This window comes from Phycodurus eques, chromosome 6 (assembly GCF_024500275.1).
Source record: "Phycodurus eques isolate BA_2022a chromosome 6, UOR_Pequ_1.1, whole genome shotgun sequence".
Lineage (NCBI taxonomy): Eukaryota > Metazoa > Chordata > Actinopteri > Syngnathiformes > Syngnathidae > Phycodurus > Phycodurus eques.
Window position 1 is genome coordinate 31,215,889 of NC_084530.1, and position 18,867 is coordinate 31,234,755.

Sequence of the window (18,867 nt, forward strand, 5' to 3'; positions counted from 1 at the left end):
TTGATGCGGGTTGTCATTGTCAGCCATTTTGGCTCCACGATAGTAATGTAAAAAAAAACAAAAAAAACAAAACGTTATTTGAAAGGCGAATTCAACACAATATTGCGGGGCAAAATACAATAATTTATACAGTACACAGTATATATTGGGGAACTACAATGTCGGCATATATCTTTTTTTAATCTAATATGCCTTTGGTCAGTATTGATACCATATATTATTGTTAAAGATAGCATTCCTATAAACCGTGAAAGAATAATTGCTTCTTTTTTTTAAAGCGGGGGGAATCGCAACTGTCAGTACAAGTTGAACTACAATTCCCACAACGCGCTGTCCGCCTCGCGGTTGCTGCGGTTTTTGGCTGATCTTCTAATCGTTGCAATGAGGCTGTGAGCTCCCGCTGAACGGGCCGACGGAATCCAGGTGATTTGTGCATCTGCAAAAACGCGGCGTCGCTCGTCACCGCCCCTCCCCCTCGGTTTGTTTGGCTTAAAGGAGACGCACAAAATGGTCGCGCTGCGGGGCGGCTAAAGCACGTAAGTCGACTACCGCTTTAAGAACGCCAAAACGGCGGCTGCTTCTTTAAGGTTCTATCGGGTTATTGCCGATTAGATCGTGAAGAAAAGTTTGCATTTTGGAATCAATAAATCGATGAGTATAATTGGCGACGACCCTGGCGCATTTTCCGAAAATGCGCGTCATTCGGGGGAAGGCCTCTCGACAGACAAATGTCTGCCGCCTGCTCGACGTGCGCAATTCCTCGTTTGCCAAGTAAACCGTCCGGTGCTCGTGCGAAATTAAAGACGGCCTCGAGCGTCTTGTCGGGCATGGAACCGAGCGGCCACCGACACGAGGATGGAAACAAAGGCGTCGAGCTGCCGGAGCGGAAGGCCGCGCAGCGGACCTCGGCCCCCGGTACGGCCGTCGCCCCGCGTAGAGGCCTCAGGGAGCGGCCGGCCACCCGGACCGCATCCGGCGACTCCGCCGTGAACGGCTCCGGGAGGGTTTTACGGGACCGCTCGACTAGGGCCGTCCCGGCCTGGCTCAAGGACAACAAAAGTGACGAGGACCGAGACGAGCGCAGGAGGAAACTTCTCAACTCCCGACGGAGGAAAGCGGAAGCCGGCGACGGCGTACAGTAAGTTTGCTTGAATTAGGACTTTTTTTATTTTTATTTTTATTTTGGGGGCGGGCGGGCGGGCGGGGGGGGGGGTGACGACGTTTAACGTCAACGAGGGGACCTGAGCTTCTGCACGGCGCCACTTACCTGGCTCACTTGTCGTTGACTTTTCATTTGATGAATCCATCTTATTGCATGCTTTGTGTGTAAACAAAAAGAAAGTGACAGCGTGTTCTCCTGTGCGCAGCTCTGCCGACGAAGCCAAGACGGCCGCCGCGGATGCTGAAGGTAATCGGATGCTTTTCAAGTCACCAAAACAAGTTTGCAATGTCCACTGCACGGTACTCTCGACAAGTCAGCGACACGCCACTCGCACACGCACCGAGTGTCCGCTTTTTCCCCCTTTTGCTTTTTTTAATTTCTTGTTTTGGGTGGCAGTTGATCTCCGCCTATTCTAGAATTGTGTGGGTTAAAATCATAAATACAGTATATGGGTGTTTATTTGATTTCCCTTTCTGTCATCCCCGCCACACTGCACTATGTGATGCTAATCACATTTCAAAGTTTTTAGCTAACTGTGCTATGTTGGTAGAGTTAGCTTAAAATGGTCTTTTCAGCTAGCTAGTCCTGTACAATATTTTACATGATTATCAAGTTTTTACAGGAAAATCTTGACACATATTAACACTAAAAGTCGTTTGGTAATGACACGCAATACAAATATTATGTGACTTAAGGGTACAAATGAGGACAAAACTTACTCTTCCAGTTCTCAAAATGTCTGACTTCTCTCTGCCTTGTCGCATGTGCTTGAGTGACAAGACAAAATGACACCGATAATCCGATTTGGAAGAAACTTGCTTGATCTGAAAATGGTCAATGTGGCGCTCACGACAGCAACTTTAAGGGACAGACATATTTTAGTCAAAATAAAAGACAGAATTTCAAATGTTTTGTATTTATGATGGGAAATCATGAATTGTATTATTCACCTTCGTTCCGCTTCTCCTCACGCGGGTCGCGGGCGTGCTGGAGCCCATCCCAGCAATCTTCGGGCGAGAGGCGGGGTCCACCCTGAACCGGTCGCCAGCCAATCGCAGGGCACATAGAAACAACCAACCATTCACACCTACGGGAAATTTTCGAGTCCTCAATTAACCTAGCGCGCATGTTTTTGGGATGTGGGAGGAAACCGGAGTGCCCGGAGAAAAGCCACGCAGGCGGGACCGGGATTTGAACCCCGGTCCTCAGAACTGTGAGGCAGATGTGCTAACCAGTCAAGCACCATGATTCTATTATAGTTTAAGGAATTTATGGTAAAGGCTACACCATTTTAGCATTTTTATTTATTTTTTGTAGAACGATAGAGCTTCATATAGCCAAACCCTGTGTAGGGACAGGGTGAAAACTGATGAACTTAATTTGCGATAACCTTCGCAGGTGAACTTAATTTGACCTTCTGTAAACTGTCCAATGCTGGTGTCCCAGTGGTCAGTTTCAGGACTAACTACGGGCAAAATTCACAACCGCCGTTTGAGTCACTTCTTCAAGGACAGCCACTTCTGCGACTCTCTGTGACTCTTCCAGTGTCTCTGTTGCAACCTGCTGATGGCACTGCGTTGGGAATCATTCGCTCCTCCCCTACTGGCTTTATAGAATGTGATTTTGATATAGCGGACTGCGTCTTTCACTCATCTGGCAAATGGAAATAGTTTACCAACACTACTCGGGTGCATCGTTAATTATGTCACTGCAATGTACCAGATCACCATCAGCTGGTGCACCTTCTGCTTTACATATTGAACTAATACATATATTATAATAACTAGCTGATATTTATTTTTGGGGGGCTGATGCTGATTCCAATATTTGGCATAAAACAATTCCGATGGCCAATTCATTTAAATGACGACTAAAATAACGCTTACAACAAGAGAGATATGTTTTCCACTACTTTGTCCTTTAGTATTTAACAGAGAGGAAAACTCAAGTAAAAAAACATGTAAAAGATCATTAAGTGATGAATTTATTTTTAGAGTTAGGCAATACGTGTATGCAGTATGTAAACAATATAATGCGTAATGTTACTGTCAAAATATTATTTATGCAAGATGCCCTTTAACCTTAAATCACATTTCTTCTACTCCATTATTTGAAGACTTCAAAATAAAAACCCGAGATGCTTTTCTCACATCTTTGACAGACTTGCTTGCATTTGAAATCGATCGTGTACAGAGAGCGAGAGAGTTAATCTGAAACTGTCTTATTCGTTTTTAAAAAGTTTCCCGTCAAGAAATGTGTGTCCTCAGTCACGCAAACGCTCAAGTTGACCCCAAACTTTCTTCTGTTGCACGTGGTGCATTTAAGAACATTTGGTATGCTGTTCTCCATCTGCACTTGTTGCTGATGGTGAGAAACAGAAGATTTTGTTGTAAAATCAATATCACGCTCAGGATTTTCCGCAGCACCGACGGAATCCGGTTATTCGCCTTTGCTGTTGCAAATAACGGCCACGCGATAACTGGGACAACACGTCATTGCTTATTGGCTTGAATGGAATTCGGCTCCATCTAGTGGGCAGCCTGTCCAATTACATCATGACTCAACCACTGCGCAGCATTTACTGTTTCATGAGAAAGAAAGAGAGAACATATCGGCATCAGAATCCTCTTTATTTGCCAAGTACGTCCAAAAAACACACAAGAAATTTGTTTCCGGTCGTTGGAGCCGCTCTAGTACGACAACAGACAGTCAATAGACAGAGAATACTTTGGAGACAGAAAGACATGGACAAAAAAAAAACAGTCACTGAGCCATAAAGGGTTGCTAGTTATCTAGTATTGGCCAGACTGTAATAATAATAACGACATATTTTACAGATGCACTGTGTGGGGGATAGCCTATACTCACAGTCACTACACATTCAAATAGCACTACAGAATTATGAATCCGCAACATAGGCCACTCACTATTTTGTGGCGAGGGAGTGATTGTGAAGGAGTATGTGACTCTCTAACCTCGGTGGTCACTCCCCTCTGAGAAGATCCTGTCCAAAGCCTCACAGGGGCTGAGGTAGTCTTGATCAATTGTGAGCTGTCATCGGGGTCTCATGATGTCAAAATGGGAACAGCATGATGAAGAGGAACATTTCAATGCCAATTGGAATTGAAGCAGGAAACGTTTTGCTCCTTTCAAGGATCAGACACCTGCTGTGAATTTTCACCTTCAAGCTCCTTGTTGGAGAGCAGCAAGTTAGGCAAAAAGGACTTCTTGTTCCACCCCCCAAAAAAAAAATATTGGGAAGAAATGGGGTGGGGGGAGTATGCGGGGGTCCTCAACTTTTTAATCAGTGTACAGTGTATATGGCAAACTGTGACGCGACAGTCATAATAATAATAATAATAATAATAATGTTGACCGCGTCCCCCTGCACCCCAGCTCCTCTTTCCTGGCTCTCTCCAGCCCAGAGCGGAGCCAAGCCGCCATCTGGCAGGGCCGTCCGCTGCTCTGCCAAGCCGCTGTGCAAAACGGAGCTCGGAATCGAGAATCGAGCCGGCGAGCGACCCGTTGACGGCAAGTAATGACGAGGCCGCCTTACCGCCGTTCAACTGGAGCCGCTGCTCCTAATGTGACACGGTCGTTGACAGACTCGACGAACAGATTTATCACTGGGGGAAAAAAGAATGAATGTTGATTAAAGACAATGGATTTGAAGTTGTATTTACTGCTGCCTTCTTGTTTCTTAGCTGCTTCAGGAGAGGCAAACATTCAAGAAAAGTATGACATGTAAGTTTATTCTGCTCCTTTAAATGAGATCAGATTTACAGTGTGAGTAATATTTATGATATTTGACAAGAGTAATCGTTAGTTGCATTTGGGACCGCTGTCGTTAGTATGCGACGCAGGCGTACCCCGCTGTGACGTACAACCGCAAACCGTTATCTTTTGAAAGGCACAGTCGTTGGGTTGGATCTCATTCGATTGTGCGCTTGTGTTGCGGGATGATCATTTATGGCTACAGGCGACACGACATACAGCATCTGGTGATTGAACTGTTGCGTTGCTTCCCTTCTTTGTAGAAATGGAGAAGAGAAGCGTGAAGCTGTTCGGAGTCAATGTGTGGATAAGCGGGACCCTCAATTTCAGAGTGACCCAAGTGACTTGAACACAGCCTCAGCCTCGCAGCCTCAGGGGTAAACTTGACTCGACTTTTTACCCAAAGCGTGATATCCTTTTTGTCTTCACGACGCTTGTTTTTTTTTTTTTAGTGAAGCAGACGAGGAAGAGGTCATCAGCAGTGATGAAGATGTTCCTTTCAGAGACGATTTAAATGACCAGAGCTACGACCCCAAGGCGGAAAGATTTTTGTATGTGTTGGAACACGGCGCGACGGCTGTACTTGTGTTCAGCGTTGACTTTGTCCCATAACGGACAGCGTCTCGTTTCTGTTGCAGGGACGCACCCAAGCCGAAGCGCCGGCTTCCTCTGAGACAGAAGGACAAGAGAGAAAAAGAGAAGGCACCCAAGAAAGAGGAGGTGGAAGAGATCAAAATGGAGGGCTCAGACAACTTGGGGAGTCCAGAGATGGAAGTGAAGCGAGAAGAAGACTTGGCGGACGACCCCGACGGGCCGAGGAAGTAAGATGCAGACAGAGGCGCTCATTAAACTGCATTCCTTCTTGGAAATGTCATTTCCTCACTTTGTTCTTCCTCTGTTAGGAGGGGTCGACGGAAAAAAGATGATAAAACCCCACGGCTGCCAAAAAGAAGGTATGGCATGGTGGTCGTTACCAAGGTTGTACTTGTACTTTATTAGTTTGACCTGGCACGTGCATAAATATCAGTTCAAGTTTGAAGAAAGCCCTGGTGGCGTTGATGACTTTCCCCATCCAGAAAGAAGCCCCCCGTGCAATACGTCCGATGCGAAATGGAAGGCTGTGGCACCGTCCTGGCTCACCCTCGCTACCTGCAGGTAAATGCAGTCCAACGTTCTTCTTTTCACTACTGTTGATTTGTTCATCATGTCACACTTTAGATTGGGCAAAGAGACGAAACACTATGAAAATGTAATATCATCATAACAGTGACAAATCAGTTTTATCCTGATTTTGCTCCATTTGAATACAGTTGTATTTTTAAGACCAAAAATATAAAACCAGCAAGTCTGCACTTTTTGCACATTAGAAATTGGACTTTACAACGATCGTATCGGGCTGTTCGGTATCGGCCAATATTTAGCATTTTAGGCCGAGTGGCTGATCGGCTTTGTCATCATTGGCAAAAGACATTTACTCCGCATCGCCATCGCGCACAGTATATTTGAATCCAAAAGCTAGTTTATTTGTTGCCTTGTCGCGTGTCTTTTGACATAGTATTGGAAATATCTGACAGCCAATAAAGTTATTTAAAAAAATAATAATAATTTTAAAAACATGTCGGCGGTGTGGAACCGACAACAATGTCAATTAACCTACCATGCATGCTTTTGTGATGTGGGAAGAAATCGGAGAGCCCGGAGAATAACCACGCGGGGAGAACGTGTATATATGCACACACACACACACACACACACACGGGCACACGGGCACATTTGATATGGTCTTGCGGGCCAAATATGACATCGTGGGCCAAATTTGGCCCCAGGGCCTGAGTTTGACATAGAACAGCGTTTCGAGGTTGCGAATGGTGCACAATGATTTCGTTGGCGCAGCTACGCAGCACCAGAAAGCATGATTAGTAGTTCCAGCTGTTCTTTTTTTTTATGATTGTTTCAGTTATGACCCCAAAGTGTTTTTCATCCAATTATTGGCTGTAATTATGACTTTAGTACTGCATTCGTGAAGGTTGGTGGCAGCGACGACGGTCGGTTCAGACTTGCGTACAGATACAGGTTATGCCGCCGCCGGAGGATCCCAAGGACCCTCTACGTAGGTGTAAATGTGGAGAACCTATTTAGCCTAACATTCCAACTGTTGTGTTTGCTATGTTCGGCACACCAGCACCATATCAAATACCAGCACTTGCTCAAAAAGAAGTACGTGTGCCCTCATCCTTCTTGTGGAAGACTTTTCCGACTTCAGAAGCAGCTACTTCGTCATGCCAAACACCATACAGGTAACTTGTTTGTGTGTTAAATGTACTCCGTGTGGCTGATGATTTTTTTTTTTTTTTTGTCTTACCATTCATGTTTGGTGGTTTTTAGATCAGAGGGACTACATCTGTGAGTTCTGTGCTCGTGCCTTCAAGAGCTCCCACAATCTGGCTGTGCACCGCATGATCCACACAGGAGAGAAGCCCCTCCAGTTAGTGCCGCCGTCATTTTCGCAGTTTGCGTGGACTTTTCTATAACACCGGCAGGTTCCTGAAATGTGTGAATGTGCTATAATAGGTGCGAGATCTGTGGCTTCACCTGTCGCCAGAAGGCATCCCTCAACTGGCACATGAAGAAGCACGACGCCGACGCCAGCTATCAGTTTTCCTGCTCCATTTGTGGCAAAAAGTTTGAGAAGAAGGACTGCGTGGTGGCCCATAAAGCCAAGAGTCACCCGGAGGTGCTCATAGCAGAGGCGCTCGCAGCCAACGCCGGCGCCCTCATCACGACCCCCGCGACCTCGCCGGAGCCGCCGGCCGACCCGGTGCTAGCGGAGGTCGGGGGCGGAGACTGCCGCGAGGGGCAAGCTCAGCCGGCGGGCCGGGAAGGACGTGTCGGTTCGCGAGCGGCTCAGGTCTCCCGGATGACTCGCGTGACCCCGCAAGTCGGTCAGCGGGTGGTTCTGCTGGGACAAGAGCAGGCGCTCCACACCGTGCAGGTGCCGGTGACGATTGCCCTTTCCCCCGTCGACCCTCCGCCGCCCGCTGACCACCGGCCGCAGACTCAAGTCCAGCTCCAGATGCCCGTCCAGTTTATTCAACAACCGCCGCAATTTAGCACGCATTCCCCGTCGGCCCAGCGCCAATCCCGGCTCCGGCCTCTTCAGTCCTACTCCTCCCAGCGGGAGAGCCAAGGGCAGATCCTCCAAATGAGCTTCCAGCCAGTCAGCCAGTCCCAGACCACCGACTCCGGCCCCCCGCTCCTGTCTCCGCCCCAGCCCCAGGAGGCGTCCAACAGCGAAACCTTCAGCCCGGACAATCCCGCGCCGGCTCCCTCCTCCCCGCCGGCGAACTCCTTCCGTCCGATTCCGACAGAAGGGGCGGGCGGCGCGGCCTGGGAGCAAATCAGCGGAGGGGGCGCCCTATCCGACAGCGCCGAGCGAGACGCGTAGACGCGTATCGTCATTTGAGACCGACCGACGTGATGTCACCTACACCAAAAGTGTCATACGAAGTTCGAAGGTTAACGTAGGATCTCTCGGTCATATGTTAGCTTTTCCAGAATAGCTTATCAGGGAAGCATACGTGCGTGTGTAACTTTGTACATAGTATTCCTGTAAACGCTTTTTATGTGAGTTTGCTGGTTGAGTGTTGTAAAGCTCTTACTGTTAATAGGCACTACGAAGTATGCAGAACATTTAATGTCCGGTCTTGTATACAAACTTGAAAAGTGAATTACACCCAGAACACACTGTAGAGTTCTAGCAACCGTCTTTGTTTATTTATAAGTCCACACTATATATGACCATTGACAATAGGGCTGCCACTTAACGTGTTTGTGTTTCAGATGAACTTTTCTGTTAATTGTTAAACATCTTGTTTTGTCTATAACAAAGTCTACTGTCAGGGTGAAAGCCAATGTGTTTATATGTAATGTTCTTGTATTCAATAAGTTAATGAATCCATCATGCATTGTTCGTGGCATTTAGCAGAAGTCATAACCTGTACAGATAAGGAATGAGTTGTTTACAGTTTGGGCTTTTAGGGGCAAATGTGCTGCAGGCTTTGCGGTTAAGGGCGCAGATATGCCGACTTTTCATTTCGAGGATGTGAATAAATGTCTTAACAACGCACTCGTTGTTTATTGGTAGCCCAGACGAGTGAGACTTTTGTCTTTTTGTTTAATGGCGGAATCTTTCCATCAGTACATGTTGTGGTGTCCTTTGCTCCTCAGCATGGTGTACTGCTTCATGGCCTTCTTGGGAGGGATCAGCGCGTCGCTCACGCCCACCCGCCGCTTCTTCACCCGCCGGCCTCCCGCCTCGTCCCGCGGGGGCTCCCGGGGGCCAACTTGCGCTTCGTCGCTGGAAGTTGCGCGAGAGTCATTGGGAGCAACCGCGGTCTGAAGATCGCTGTCGTGCGCAAACTTGCACTTGATCCCAAATCGACATCTTCCACTCTTCCTGTAGGAGAGGCACATCCTCTTGCCGCCGATGTGAGACGGCCTGGCCTGCATCGTGAGGGGCACGTGTTGCTGCAAGGCGCTGAGCTTCTGCTCGGCCTGAGCTTTGAACGGGTTGGCGAACACGCTGCTTTCCGAGCGGCCGTGCAGACTCGGAGGGGGCAGTTTGCGAGGACTGGTCGCGGAGGAGGCCGAAGGCGGGCCGGGCTGGCTTCCGCTTCCACGGACCGAGGAGCCAGGCTCCCGGTCGCCGCGGTCGGATCCATCAGACTCGCTGGTAGTCGAACCGCTTTCCAGCATGAAGTTCGGGGTCTTCCTGTCCGGCGGGGCCCAATCGGCGACATCCGCTCTATTTCCAGGCGGTCAAAGAAAAGCCACATTCACGGAAGTGATCCACCACGAGAGGTGCTGTGCACCCGGTGCCATTTGAAAGCTAGCATCGACTAAACTTCATCTAAACGAGAGCCATACGTCGGGAATGAGTGGACGTACCCCCCACGGCCGCTTTGGGCTTTCTCAGGTGAGTCTTCGTCACTGTCCGAGTCCGACGAGCCGCTGTATCCGACAAGAGCGTTCATGTCGTATCTCCGTCGTGTGCGTGACCTATCAATGGCAACTTTGACACGAGCAATATTGCCCGACCGAGAAAGGGGGCTGCTAAACGGCAGTCATCGTCGCCGCCATTTCCTCGTTCAATGGGACATGCTAGGCTGCTGTTAGCTTAGCTGCTCATTTCTTGTCCTACTGCGGTTTACAACTCCACGCGCCTCGACTGACATCTACAGTGCGAGGCTGGTATTGCACCCTCGTGTGCCGGCGCCACTGCGCAGGCGTCAAGGCGAGTTTATTTCTATGGCGCATTTCAAAAAAGACAAGAAGAAGAAAACGAAGTACACAGAATCAAAAGCTTAAATAGTTAAAAAAATAAAAACAAAAAGTCAAATAGTGCAAGCGAAACCCATTTCAGAAATGGGCACACCCTAAAATCAGCAATCGGAAGGATGATAAGTGAAAGGCGGCACGGTGGCCGACTGGTTAGAGCGTCAGCCTCACAGTTCTGAGGACCCGAGTTCAATCCCCGGCCCCGCCTGTGTGGAGTTTGCATGTTCTCCCCGTGCCTGCGTGGCTTTTCTCCGGGCGCTCCGGTTTCCTCCCACGTCCCAAAAACATGCAGGAATTGGAGACTCTAAATTGCCCGTAGGCATGACTGTGAGTGCGAGGAGTTGTTTGTTCCTATGTGCCCTGCGATTGGCTGGCAACCAGTTGAGGGCGTACCCCGCCTCCTGCCCGATGACAGCTGGGATAGGCTCCGGCACGCCCGCGACCCGCGTGGGGAGAAGCGGCTCAGAAAATGGATGGATGGATGAACAGTGAAATGCCGCGTCACTGTGTTTGTTCCACTATTTGACCCGAGTCCGTTCATCTCAGAGCCCTACTGGATTTCTATTCTCTTTAGCATTTCCTTCATGTATTCGGGACCTGAACCGTTGAGTGATTTATAGACCAGCAGCGGAACTTCAAAGTCTATTCTAAAGCTGACTGGGAGCCGGTGTCCAGACTTTCCAATCTGACGTCTTTGTTGTGCTCAGAACCCGAGCCGCGGCGTTCTGAATGAGCTGCGGCCGTTCAGTGCTCTTTCGGCGGAGTCCGGTCAGAAGACCATTACAATAGTCGAGCCTACTTGAGATAAGAGCACGGCGGCGCTTCTCCTGGTCCGCTTGGCGCATGCGAGCCTTCAGCCGCTTTAGTCATTTGCTCTCAACATTGCGATAACGATGCGGTCCGCTCACGGGCGATGTTTTGGAGACATCCGACAGGATGGCCTTCGCTAACTTTGATCGGAAGGGAGGAAGTGCTCGAGTTGGACCCGATTATCGCGATGTGTGTGTAATAGAGGGCATCAAATCCTAATCTTAGAATGGAATTAAACATGTACGCTTTGATGCATATGACGAACTGGCTTCCCCAATTTCGAGTTGTTTTATTACGGTCAAATGGAGCCAATAGGGAGCGCGTCAGAAATGAAGACGCGTCTCCCGGTGACTCGCCCCCAAATTCCTCCGCGTTCCTGGGGGAGTGGGCGGGGAGATGGCCGACACCGAGCCACGCCCACGAAACCTTTTCTCGCACGGGGAAGACGACGAGCTCTCGCGGCGCAGCGAGGCTTGCGGCGAGGAGGTCGGATGGCGGAGCGGCGAGATCCGGGCGGCACCGGCGGCACCGCGGCCCGAGCGGCGGCCGTAGCCGAACTCCTGCGCGTGGAGAGCGCCAACCTACTGGAACTTTATGTGAGTACGGCTCACCTTTTCCACTCTGTCTGCGTGTTTGATGGAGTACTTGGAAAAGGAGCACATTTTCCACGAGTGTTTGTGTTTGCGTTGTCCGGAGCGAAGCCCACGCCACCTTCAGCGCCATTTGGCTTTGGGGGCTTTGGGGGCTTTGGGGGTTGTTGTGCCAGTCCAACTCACGAATGGTCAGCCACTTGAGCCATTTGAAAGACAAATAAACAGACAAGCGCTGCCTGCACGTTCCAAGCGAGATACAGAACATCATTTAGGGCTACTTAAAGTCGCAAATCAACCAGTTTGAAGTGTTCATTATTTTGGGCTTAAAAAACATTCAATGACTGACAATTTGCAAAAACAGAGTGTGAAATCTTAAGTTCTTCCTCATCACCAACCCCCCCCCCCCCCCAAAGTCAACCAAAACCCCAAGACATCCGGAGTCCAGGCTCTGTTGACGGCGCATCGATCTCGGGCGCCCCCTTGGCGGTCGGGGGGTCCGACTTAGTTGGCGCGCGCCGGTCTCGCCCCGACGGGCTCAAGTTATCCTTCGTGTATTCTCCCATTTCAAGCCGGCACGGTGGAGAGCGGTCAGCACAGCCGCCGCCTCGCAGTGGTCAGGTTCGGGTTCGAATCTCGGCGCTGGCCTTCCCGTGTGCCGTTAGCGTTTTCGTCAGTATTCCTCCCGCATTTCCGAAATGTGCACGTTAGGTTCATCGAACACCGGAAATTGTCCGCATAAACGTGAGTTTGATATATTTCGGTCTTGTGATCGCAGCGTGCCGTCTCGTAATCCGCCGCTTGTTTCCTGTAGTGCGTGAGATCCGATTTGATCTGTGGGATCGTGTGCTTAGTGTCAACATTGAGATTTCGCGCCGTCACTTGTGGAAGGGCGGCTTTAAATCTCTTCGAGTTTGTCACCCGCCTCGATGACCAATGTTGCGTTCGAGCGGCGACCAGTCGGACGTACCCCGTCTCGAGCGACGTCCGCCGGGATCGGGTGCGGCTCGGCCCTGACCCTCACCGGGACGAGCGGTGGAGGTCATTCACGTTGGACGGTAGATCACGACAGTCAGGTCGAGGTCGTCGGGACGGTGACGATTTTGCCCTTCTCGGCCGCACGCTTCCTTTCTTTTTAACGAACCGAGTGCGCGAAGGGCGTATTCCTCTTGCCGGTCGGCCACGTACGCAAAGGCCGTAAATACTCGGTGAGAGAGAGTTTTAAACGGGGACGGCGCGACACATTTCAAGAGTTTTTCGGCGGTTCCGTTCAAAAAGGGAAATGTATGACATAGAAATTCATGAAACACGTTTCAAATTGTCGTTTCCTATTGAATTGATGTGTTCCAAAGTCATTTGGATTGTTTCTTATGTAATATTGCAATTTCTTGAGATGGTGACTTGCGTGTTTTCATTGGGTTTCCACTGTACTCCTCCAAATACAACAAAAAATAGTCATGGAATTTTCCACTGTGTGTGTAGTCAATCTACGATTCCCTTTTGGACTTGCGCAACTGGAATAACGTCCGTTTGAACATCGGGGTCTGGCTAAAAGGCGCACTCGGCCGCTTCGGGGAGCTAAAGTGGCCCCTCTTACGCGACGAGTCTCGATGTTTAAAGTTCGGCCGAGCCGCGGCCGCGACTGGCGCCGTCTCGGACGATTGCGCGAGTAGCCGGAAGGAGCCGTGACGAGGACGCGTGCTACGGCGAGATAACGGAGAGTTTTGGTCAAGAGATGTGGGTGTGCTTTCTTCCCCGATGCCCGGGCAGGAAGCCGTCTTCCGCCGTCCGCGCATTCTTTTGTCTTCCAAACGAACTCGTCCTCGGCCCTCGACGTCTTGTAAGCGAGGGACGCGATATATATACATATATAAGTATATATAAGTTGTAAGCGAGGGACAGCTTCCTTCGCCACACGGGAAGGAAGCTGAGATTCGAACCCAGAACTTAAGAAGCGTAAGACGGCCGTGCAAACCGTCATCGTAGCCACGTGCTCCGATTTCCCTTCCGGGGGGTTCCCCTGCAGAGAAAGACCTAGCTCGGATCCGGTCAAGCAATTTCATGTGAAAGCTGCGATGACCGCCGCTCCGCTCAGCGAACGTCTCCACGTGGCGCCGAGCGACCGTCCGATCGGGCGGCAAAGCTTTCCCCCAGCGCGAGCGCGGTTTTCTTTTGCTTTTTTCTAAATTGTAATTCTTCCCGATCAAGAGAAAGCGGGAGCGCCTCGCTGCCGACGTCATAGCGGGCGACGGTCGTTTGGTGTCCGTCGCGCCTCCTTCCGCCCGGCCGGACGCCGCCGACAAGCTGCGGCGCTTGCACGCCGCCCTGCTGCGGTGCCGGGGCCTGATGGAGAGCGCCGTCGCCAAAGAGGACGAGGAGATGGGCGGCGGGACGGGGGAGTACGAGACCCTGAGGAAAACGGTCAAGGAGAGGCTCTCGTCTCTCGTCAACGTCGCCGGAGAACTGGTCAAAGCGGCGGGCGGCCCGGCGGCGCTCACGCCGACTTCGAGCGACGGCTCGGAGGTACTTCAAAAAAAGTGCTCATTCATTCAGTCGTTCGTTCTTGGCCTTAAGTCAAAGTTCAAATAATAATAAAATAGTCCAGACTTAAATGTGAAATGTAAACATATATTTTTTTTGTCCTGAGTATCACCGTAAATACCATCCGCCTTTTGACTTTTCAAAAACTCCTCTGCACACAAAACAGTTTTTCACTTTTATAATGCACAAAATGAAAAGAAGTGGCGAGACACAGTTTTGCTTCAGGCCAGCTTCTGCATTTCAATCGGGCGCAACTGCGCGGCAGTTAGACCGGTGTTGGTAATTTCGTAGAACAGCGGACCCGACAGCGGGCGTGTCTACGGCCGACTTCGTTTCTTCTCCAAATGTGGCACGTTGTCGTCGTCAACGCTCCCAGGTTGTCGTTCTTCCGCGTCGCCGCCGTCGATGGTTTCTCGCCTTATGAGTCCACAAGATCTCGATCAATCCAGATCTCAACTCTCTCTAGTTACGTCTTTTTTTCTGTCATGTTGTCGTCCGCGGACTTAACAAAAGTGAAATACCGAGCCTCCTTTGACAAAGTAAGGAGGAGAACGTTACAGATATCTGTTTTTCAATGTAGGGAGTCGACCTAAAATCAGAATCAGAATCAGAATCATCTTTATTTGCCAAGTATGTCCAAAACACACAAGGAATTTGTCTCCGGTCGTTGGAGCCGCTCTAGTACAACAGACAGTCAATTTACAGAACACTTTGGGGACATAAAGACATTGACAAAAAACAATTGTGCAAAAAGATGCAGAGTCCTCGAGCACTTAGAGCAGTTCGAACGACTCATATTGCAATAGTCCGGTGCAATGACCGTTGTGCAAAGGGCGCTGAGACTTCAAGGAGTGTATGCGGTTTAAAGTGACGAGTAGTGCGATCATCTGGGACAATGTCGGTTGTGCAAATGTTACAGATACTCCTCGATCCGTGTGCAAATGGAGCAGATGCTACTCTGGCATGAGTGGTCTGAAAAGCGAATACTCAAGTACGGATACCTGAAAATGTTACTTCAGTCCAGTAATGAAGTGTTTGTACCGGGCGAAGCGTTGAAAAGATTGTGACGCGCTCGGTGCCTCTCGTCCGCAGCCGGACGACCCCGGCGTTTTTGGGCTGAAGCTGTGGCTGTTCCGCGTCTACGCAGAAGTGGACTTCTGGGCCAAGACGGCCGTCGCCACCTTCCGGGCTCTGAGGAACGCTCGCTCGAGGAGCGCCAGAAGCGCTCGCAGATGAGGCGGCGGCGTCGACGCCGCAGAGGAGAGGGGCGCTTACGTGCGGCTTAGCGCACGAGAATGTTGTGAAGACGAGCGTCCGTGTCACCGAGACAGAGGGTCCGCTTCGGTGCATTTCGGTACGCATTTAACGCATGTTATTTTCCCCTAAAATTGCTCGCTTAAAATGTATTGATTATTGAATGTATTTTGTGTCATTAAGCAGGCGATTCACTGTAAATGCTGTGCAGTATATTGCTGCGATTAGCCGGCGGTCAGTCCGGCGTGTACCCCGGCTCGCCCGAAATCGGCGACTTTAGGCTCCGGCGCACCAGCAACCCTAATGACGGAAAATGCTTTGAGTAAATATACACTGTGTGTGTGTGTGTGTGTGTGTGTGTGTATATATATACATATATATATATATATATATATATATATAATGTTAAATAACTAGTTGGTTAATTAGAATTCAATTTATTATAAATCATAGCATTAAAACAACTCATTATTGTATCATTAAAATAAGCTATTTAACTCTTAAAAAAAAAAAAAAAAAATCATCATCATCATTTTTAGCGCATTTATAAGTGACCTGGCCCATACAAACTTCCAAAAATGTAACGTGGCCCTCGAGCACCAGATTTTGCCCGTCCCTGGCCTCCATAAAATGCGGTCTAAAACGGAAATGGAAGCCTGATCAGGAGTTAACGAGCGGAACCGTAGCTCGGCGTGCCAAACTGAACTGTTCCGCTTGGGGGAAATGTTTGAAAACCGAGGGAAGCGATACTGAGATTCTTTCTTTCGAGAAGAAGTACGGCAAGTTAGGACTGGGCTGTATTGCAAGGAGTGTTGAACACTGGCTGTAAATCATTCCAAAGACATTAGCACCTTGGGACGGCATAAAAAAGGCCACCGGGGGGAGTGTGCGTCACGGCGCGCTCTAGTGTTTACACGATGGCATTACACTGAATCGTGATTTGGCGTCCGTGGAGCCCCAGGCAAAATGTTATTTTGGGGGCCTCTTTTTTGATTATTGATTTTTTTATTGTTGAATTTGAGTCGCTGTAGTAAATGAAAACTGGTGGAAAAACATCCACGACACGCAGACTGGGGTTGTTTTACACAACATTCCGAGTGATCGAGCATTCTGGTACATGTATGTCTAGGCCGGCGGTCTCCAAAAAATACTTGGCTCTCCAAGTTCCGTCATCATGACCAACTTTAAAATACAGTAGCACAGTAGACCCACGTGTTCATCAGAAAACAAGGCAGAGGTTTTAGTCCTTAAAGGTGTATTTGATCGTTTTTTTAAAGCCACTGTAACGCTGCCCTTGAATATAGGAAAATAATTAAGTGTAGTGTAGGTATGATTCAATTCAAATCTGTTACACTTGGGGAAAAAATAAAATTGTACCGAAATGTTTGTAAACGAACACTTCTAAAAGAGTACACGACAAAAGTGTAAACTATCCACTCTTCCCTTTTCCGTACCGCTTGCCCTCACGAGGGTCGCGGGAAACTTAAACTACTGTAACAAATTTGAACATTTCTCGTGGTCACGCTTTCCTAAGCAGGTGCGAAGTTCGTTTCCGCCTCGCCGGCGCGGCCGCCGATCGATCCTCGTTTTGGTCGGCGCGACAGCGATGCATGTTGACGAGCGGCAAAACGAACATTTTATTACAGCCCGATTCCAATTTGTATTTAACCCAAGAGTTAATGACTTCCAGCCCTCAAACAACAAAGACCCCAAAGTCGTCATCGTTGTTTCCTCGGAGGCGACCGTAATGCCGCACGATGAACTCTCGACTTTGAAGCCGCGCGTCTGCGGGCGGCCTCCGACTTCCGCCGCTCATGTTGTTCTGCTGTCCTCGCATTGTAGCGTCGTCTGCTCTGCTGACGAACTTGTTTGAAGAAAATATGGTACGTTTGATGTATTGATGCCTTTTCTTGATTTCTCGGTGCGCAATTACTGTCGTGTGTTTCCTTCCTAAATGTAGTTTGGTACACTGCCGGGTGACCCTTCCTCATGGTACGGAAGGAATTCTTCTCGCTTGCGCTTTCCAGGAGCCGTGTCCAAAAAAATGTCTTCGCAAAGATGACGTGGCTTTCAGTTGCATTCTTCCTCATATTTTGTACCCAAAGAAAAATTGTAACCGCCGCAGCAAACCGCAATCGCGGTAATTAACACATTGTTCGGTGACGACTCGTTCAAAAAGTCTCATCGATTTTTGTCACGGCACAAACGCTGTTTTTCGTGTTCCTAATGAAGTGGCCTGGGTGTGTCCGTTTAAGTAACTCCTGGGGCCACGTAGCGTTTATTATATATCATTCGTTTTGCACACAACGCAGCCATCAGTCCGAACCGTGAGGTTTTGCTCTTTTTTTTTTTACCCCCCCCCCCATTTACAATGACTATGTCCACCGCAAGCTTTGTTGTTTTAATGACACATTTCACGGTCGTCGTTTGGAAATACGGACTACGCGAAAAACACAAAAGCAATTTGAAGGCATGCAAGCGTCACACATGCAGAGCGGCAGTTGGGCGTCGCCCGTCTGGCCGTGAACCCGGAAGTGCGCGACGCAAACACAAATCCGGCATTCCGGCGTTTATTTTCCCTTTTCTTCACAGTTTGGCGTCGGTGCAGGTCTGTGCGCTACGAGTGACTTTCCCGTTGCTCAACCGAACAAAAAAAAAAAAAAGAATCTGACGGTGACCCAAGACTTTTGCACCGTGTATGCTTTGAAGACAAATGTTTGCACTTTTATGGGTTGAAATAAATAGATTCCCATTCGTATTCATTCGAGTGGCCTCCCTTATCTTGCTTTGCGTGCGCGCGTGCTTGTTTGGAGGGTTTCGGGCATAGGTGTCGACCTCAAGGCCCGCGGGCCAGGTCTGGGCCACCCTATCGTTTCATGTGGCCCGCGTAGGCAAATCAACCACAATCTTGTCAGTGTGTTTGTGTGCGGATGTGTGGGTGCCTGCATCTTTTCAGTTTCGTGTGGTTGTTGGGAAAGGAGTGGCAATCAGAATGGAAGGGGGGGGTCTGTTTGAGTGTGTGCGTGAATGTATACGTGTGTGTGTTCTGGGTAAGAGAAAAAGACCAAGGAAATTGTGTGTGTGTGTGTGTGTGTGTTTCTATGCTTCCGCGCATGTCAGTGTGTGCTGTTGCTGTGCGTGTATGTGTGTCAGATAGAGAGATGAAAAAAGAGAAGGGGAGCGAGGGCAGGAAGGAGTGTGCGTGTGTGCGCGCATGTGTGAAAGACAGACAGGCAGACAGACAGACAGAGGGAGGGGGGAGAGCAAGCAGGATACTGTGTGTGTGTGCGTGTGCGTGAGACAGGGAACGTGCGTGCTTGCGTAGGTGGGAGTGTGCATGAATGTGTGTGTGTGTGTGTGTGTGTGTGTGTGTGCGTAACTGCGTGTGTGTGCCTGCCA

The 18,867-nt window shown here is 49.4% G+C and overlaps 3 protein-coding genes across 8 annotated transcripts; 2 read left to right on the plus strand and 1 right to left on the minus strand.

Annotated features, from left to right (window-relative positions):
- The first annotated feature begins 500 nt into the window (after positions 1-500).
- On the plus strand, positions 501-9,062 carry zfp91 (ZFP91 zinc finger protein, atypical E3 ubiquitin ligase). Of its 2 annotated transcripts, none has more exons than XM_061679250.1 (12): positions 501-1,138; positions 1,368-1,408; positions 4,559-4,693; positions 4,867-4,906; positions 5,200-5,313; positions 5,389-5,487; positions 5,575-5,757; positions 5,839-5,889; positions 6,013-6,091; positions 7,119-7,233; positions 7,322-7,421; positions 7,508-9,062. In XM_061679250.1, the coding sequence occupies exons 1-12, from the start codon at positions 729-731 to the stop codon at positions 8,379-8,381; spliced, it is 2,241 nt and encodes a 746-aa protein (XP_061535234.1). In that variant the 5' UTR covers positions 501-728; the 3' UTR covers positions 8,382-9,062. The 2 variants fall into 2 exon arrangements, with proteins under 2 accessions (XP_061535234.1, XP_061535235.1); XM_061679251.1 differs by having other exon boundaries at positions 4,876-4,906.
- Positions 7,289-10,153, minus strand: si:ch211-113e8.11 (uncharacterized). Its single transcript, XM_061679252.1, has 2 exons — positions 9,884-10,153; positions 7,289-9,740 (listed from the first exon to the last, which is right to left on the minus strand). The coding sequence occupies exons 1-2, from the start codon at positions 9,967-9,969 to the stop codon at positions 9,131-9,133; spliced, it is 696 nt and encodes a 231-aa protein (XP_061535236.1). The 5' UTR covers positions 9,970-10,153; the 3' UTR covers positions 7,289-9,130.
- cntf (ciliary neurotrophic factor) lies at positions 9,248-18,230 on the plus strand. 5 transcript variants are annotated; one of them, XR_009768751.1, is made up of 5 exons: positions 9,840-9,911; positions 11,529-11,679; positions 13,882-14,196; positions 15,307-17,351; positions 17,429-18,230. XR_009768751.1 is itself a non-coding variant. In XM_061679253.1 (4 exons), exons 2-4 carry the CDS (start codon positions 11,575-11,577, stop codon positions 15,448-15,450), a joined length of 564 nt encoding a protein of 187 aa, XP_061535237.1. In that variant the 5' UTR covers positions 9,840-9,911; positions 11,529-11,574; the 3' UTR covers positions 15,451-18,230. The 5 variants fall into 5 exon arrangements, 2 of the variants coding, with proteins under 2 accessions (XP_061535238.1, XP_061535237.1); XR_009768752.1 differs by having other exon boundaries at positions 18,061-18,230; XR_009768750.1 differs by having other exon boundaries at positions 15,307-15,568; positions 15,655-18,230.
- Positions 18,231-18,867: the final 637 nt, after the last annotated feature.

Coding starts and splice junctions, on each gene's coding strand:
- si:ch211-113e8.11 (XM_061679252.1), bottom strand. CDS start 9,969: ATGAACGCTCTTGTCGGATACAGCGGCTCGTCGGACTCGGACAGTGAC. Junction 9,741..9,883: donor GCCCAAAGCGGCCGTGGGGG/GTACGTCCACTC, acceptor GCCTGGAAATAG/AGCGGATGTCGCCGATTGGG.
- zfp91 (XM_061679250.1), top strand. CDS start 729: ATGTCTGCCGCCTGCTCGACGTGCGCAATTCCTCGTTTGCCAAGTAAA. Junction 4,907..5,199: donor ATTCAAGAAAAGTATGACAT/GTAAGTTTATTC, acceptor CCTTCTTTGTAG/AAATGGAGAAGAGAAGCGTG. Junction 5,890..6,012: donor CCACGGCTGCCAAAAAGAAG/GTATGGCATGGT, acceptor TTCCCCATCCAG/AAAGAAGCCCCCCGTGCAAT.
- cntf (XM_061679253.1), top strand. CDS start 11,575: ATGGCGGAGCGGCGAGATCCGGGCGGCACCGGCGGCACCGCGGCCCGA. Junction 11,680..13,881: donor CCAACCTACTGGAACTTTAT/GTGAGTACGGCT, acceptor TTCCCGATCAAG/AGAAAGCGGGAGCGCCTCGC. Junction 14,197..15,306: donor CTTCGAGCGACGGCTCGGAG/GTACTTCAAAAA, acceptor TCTCGTCCGCAG/CCGGACGACCCCGGCGTTTT.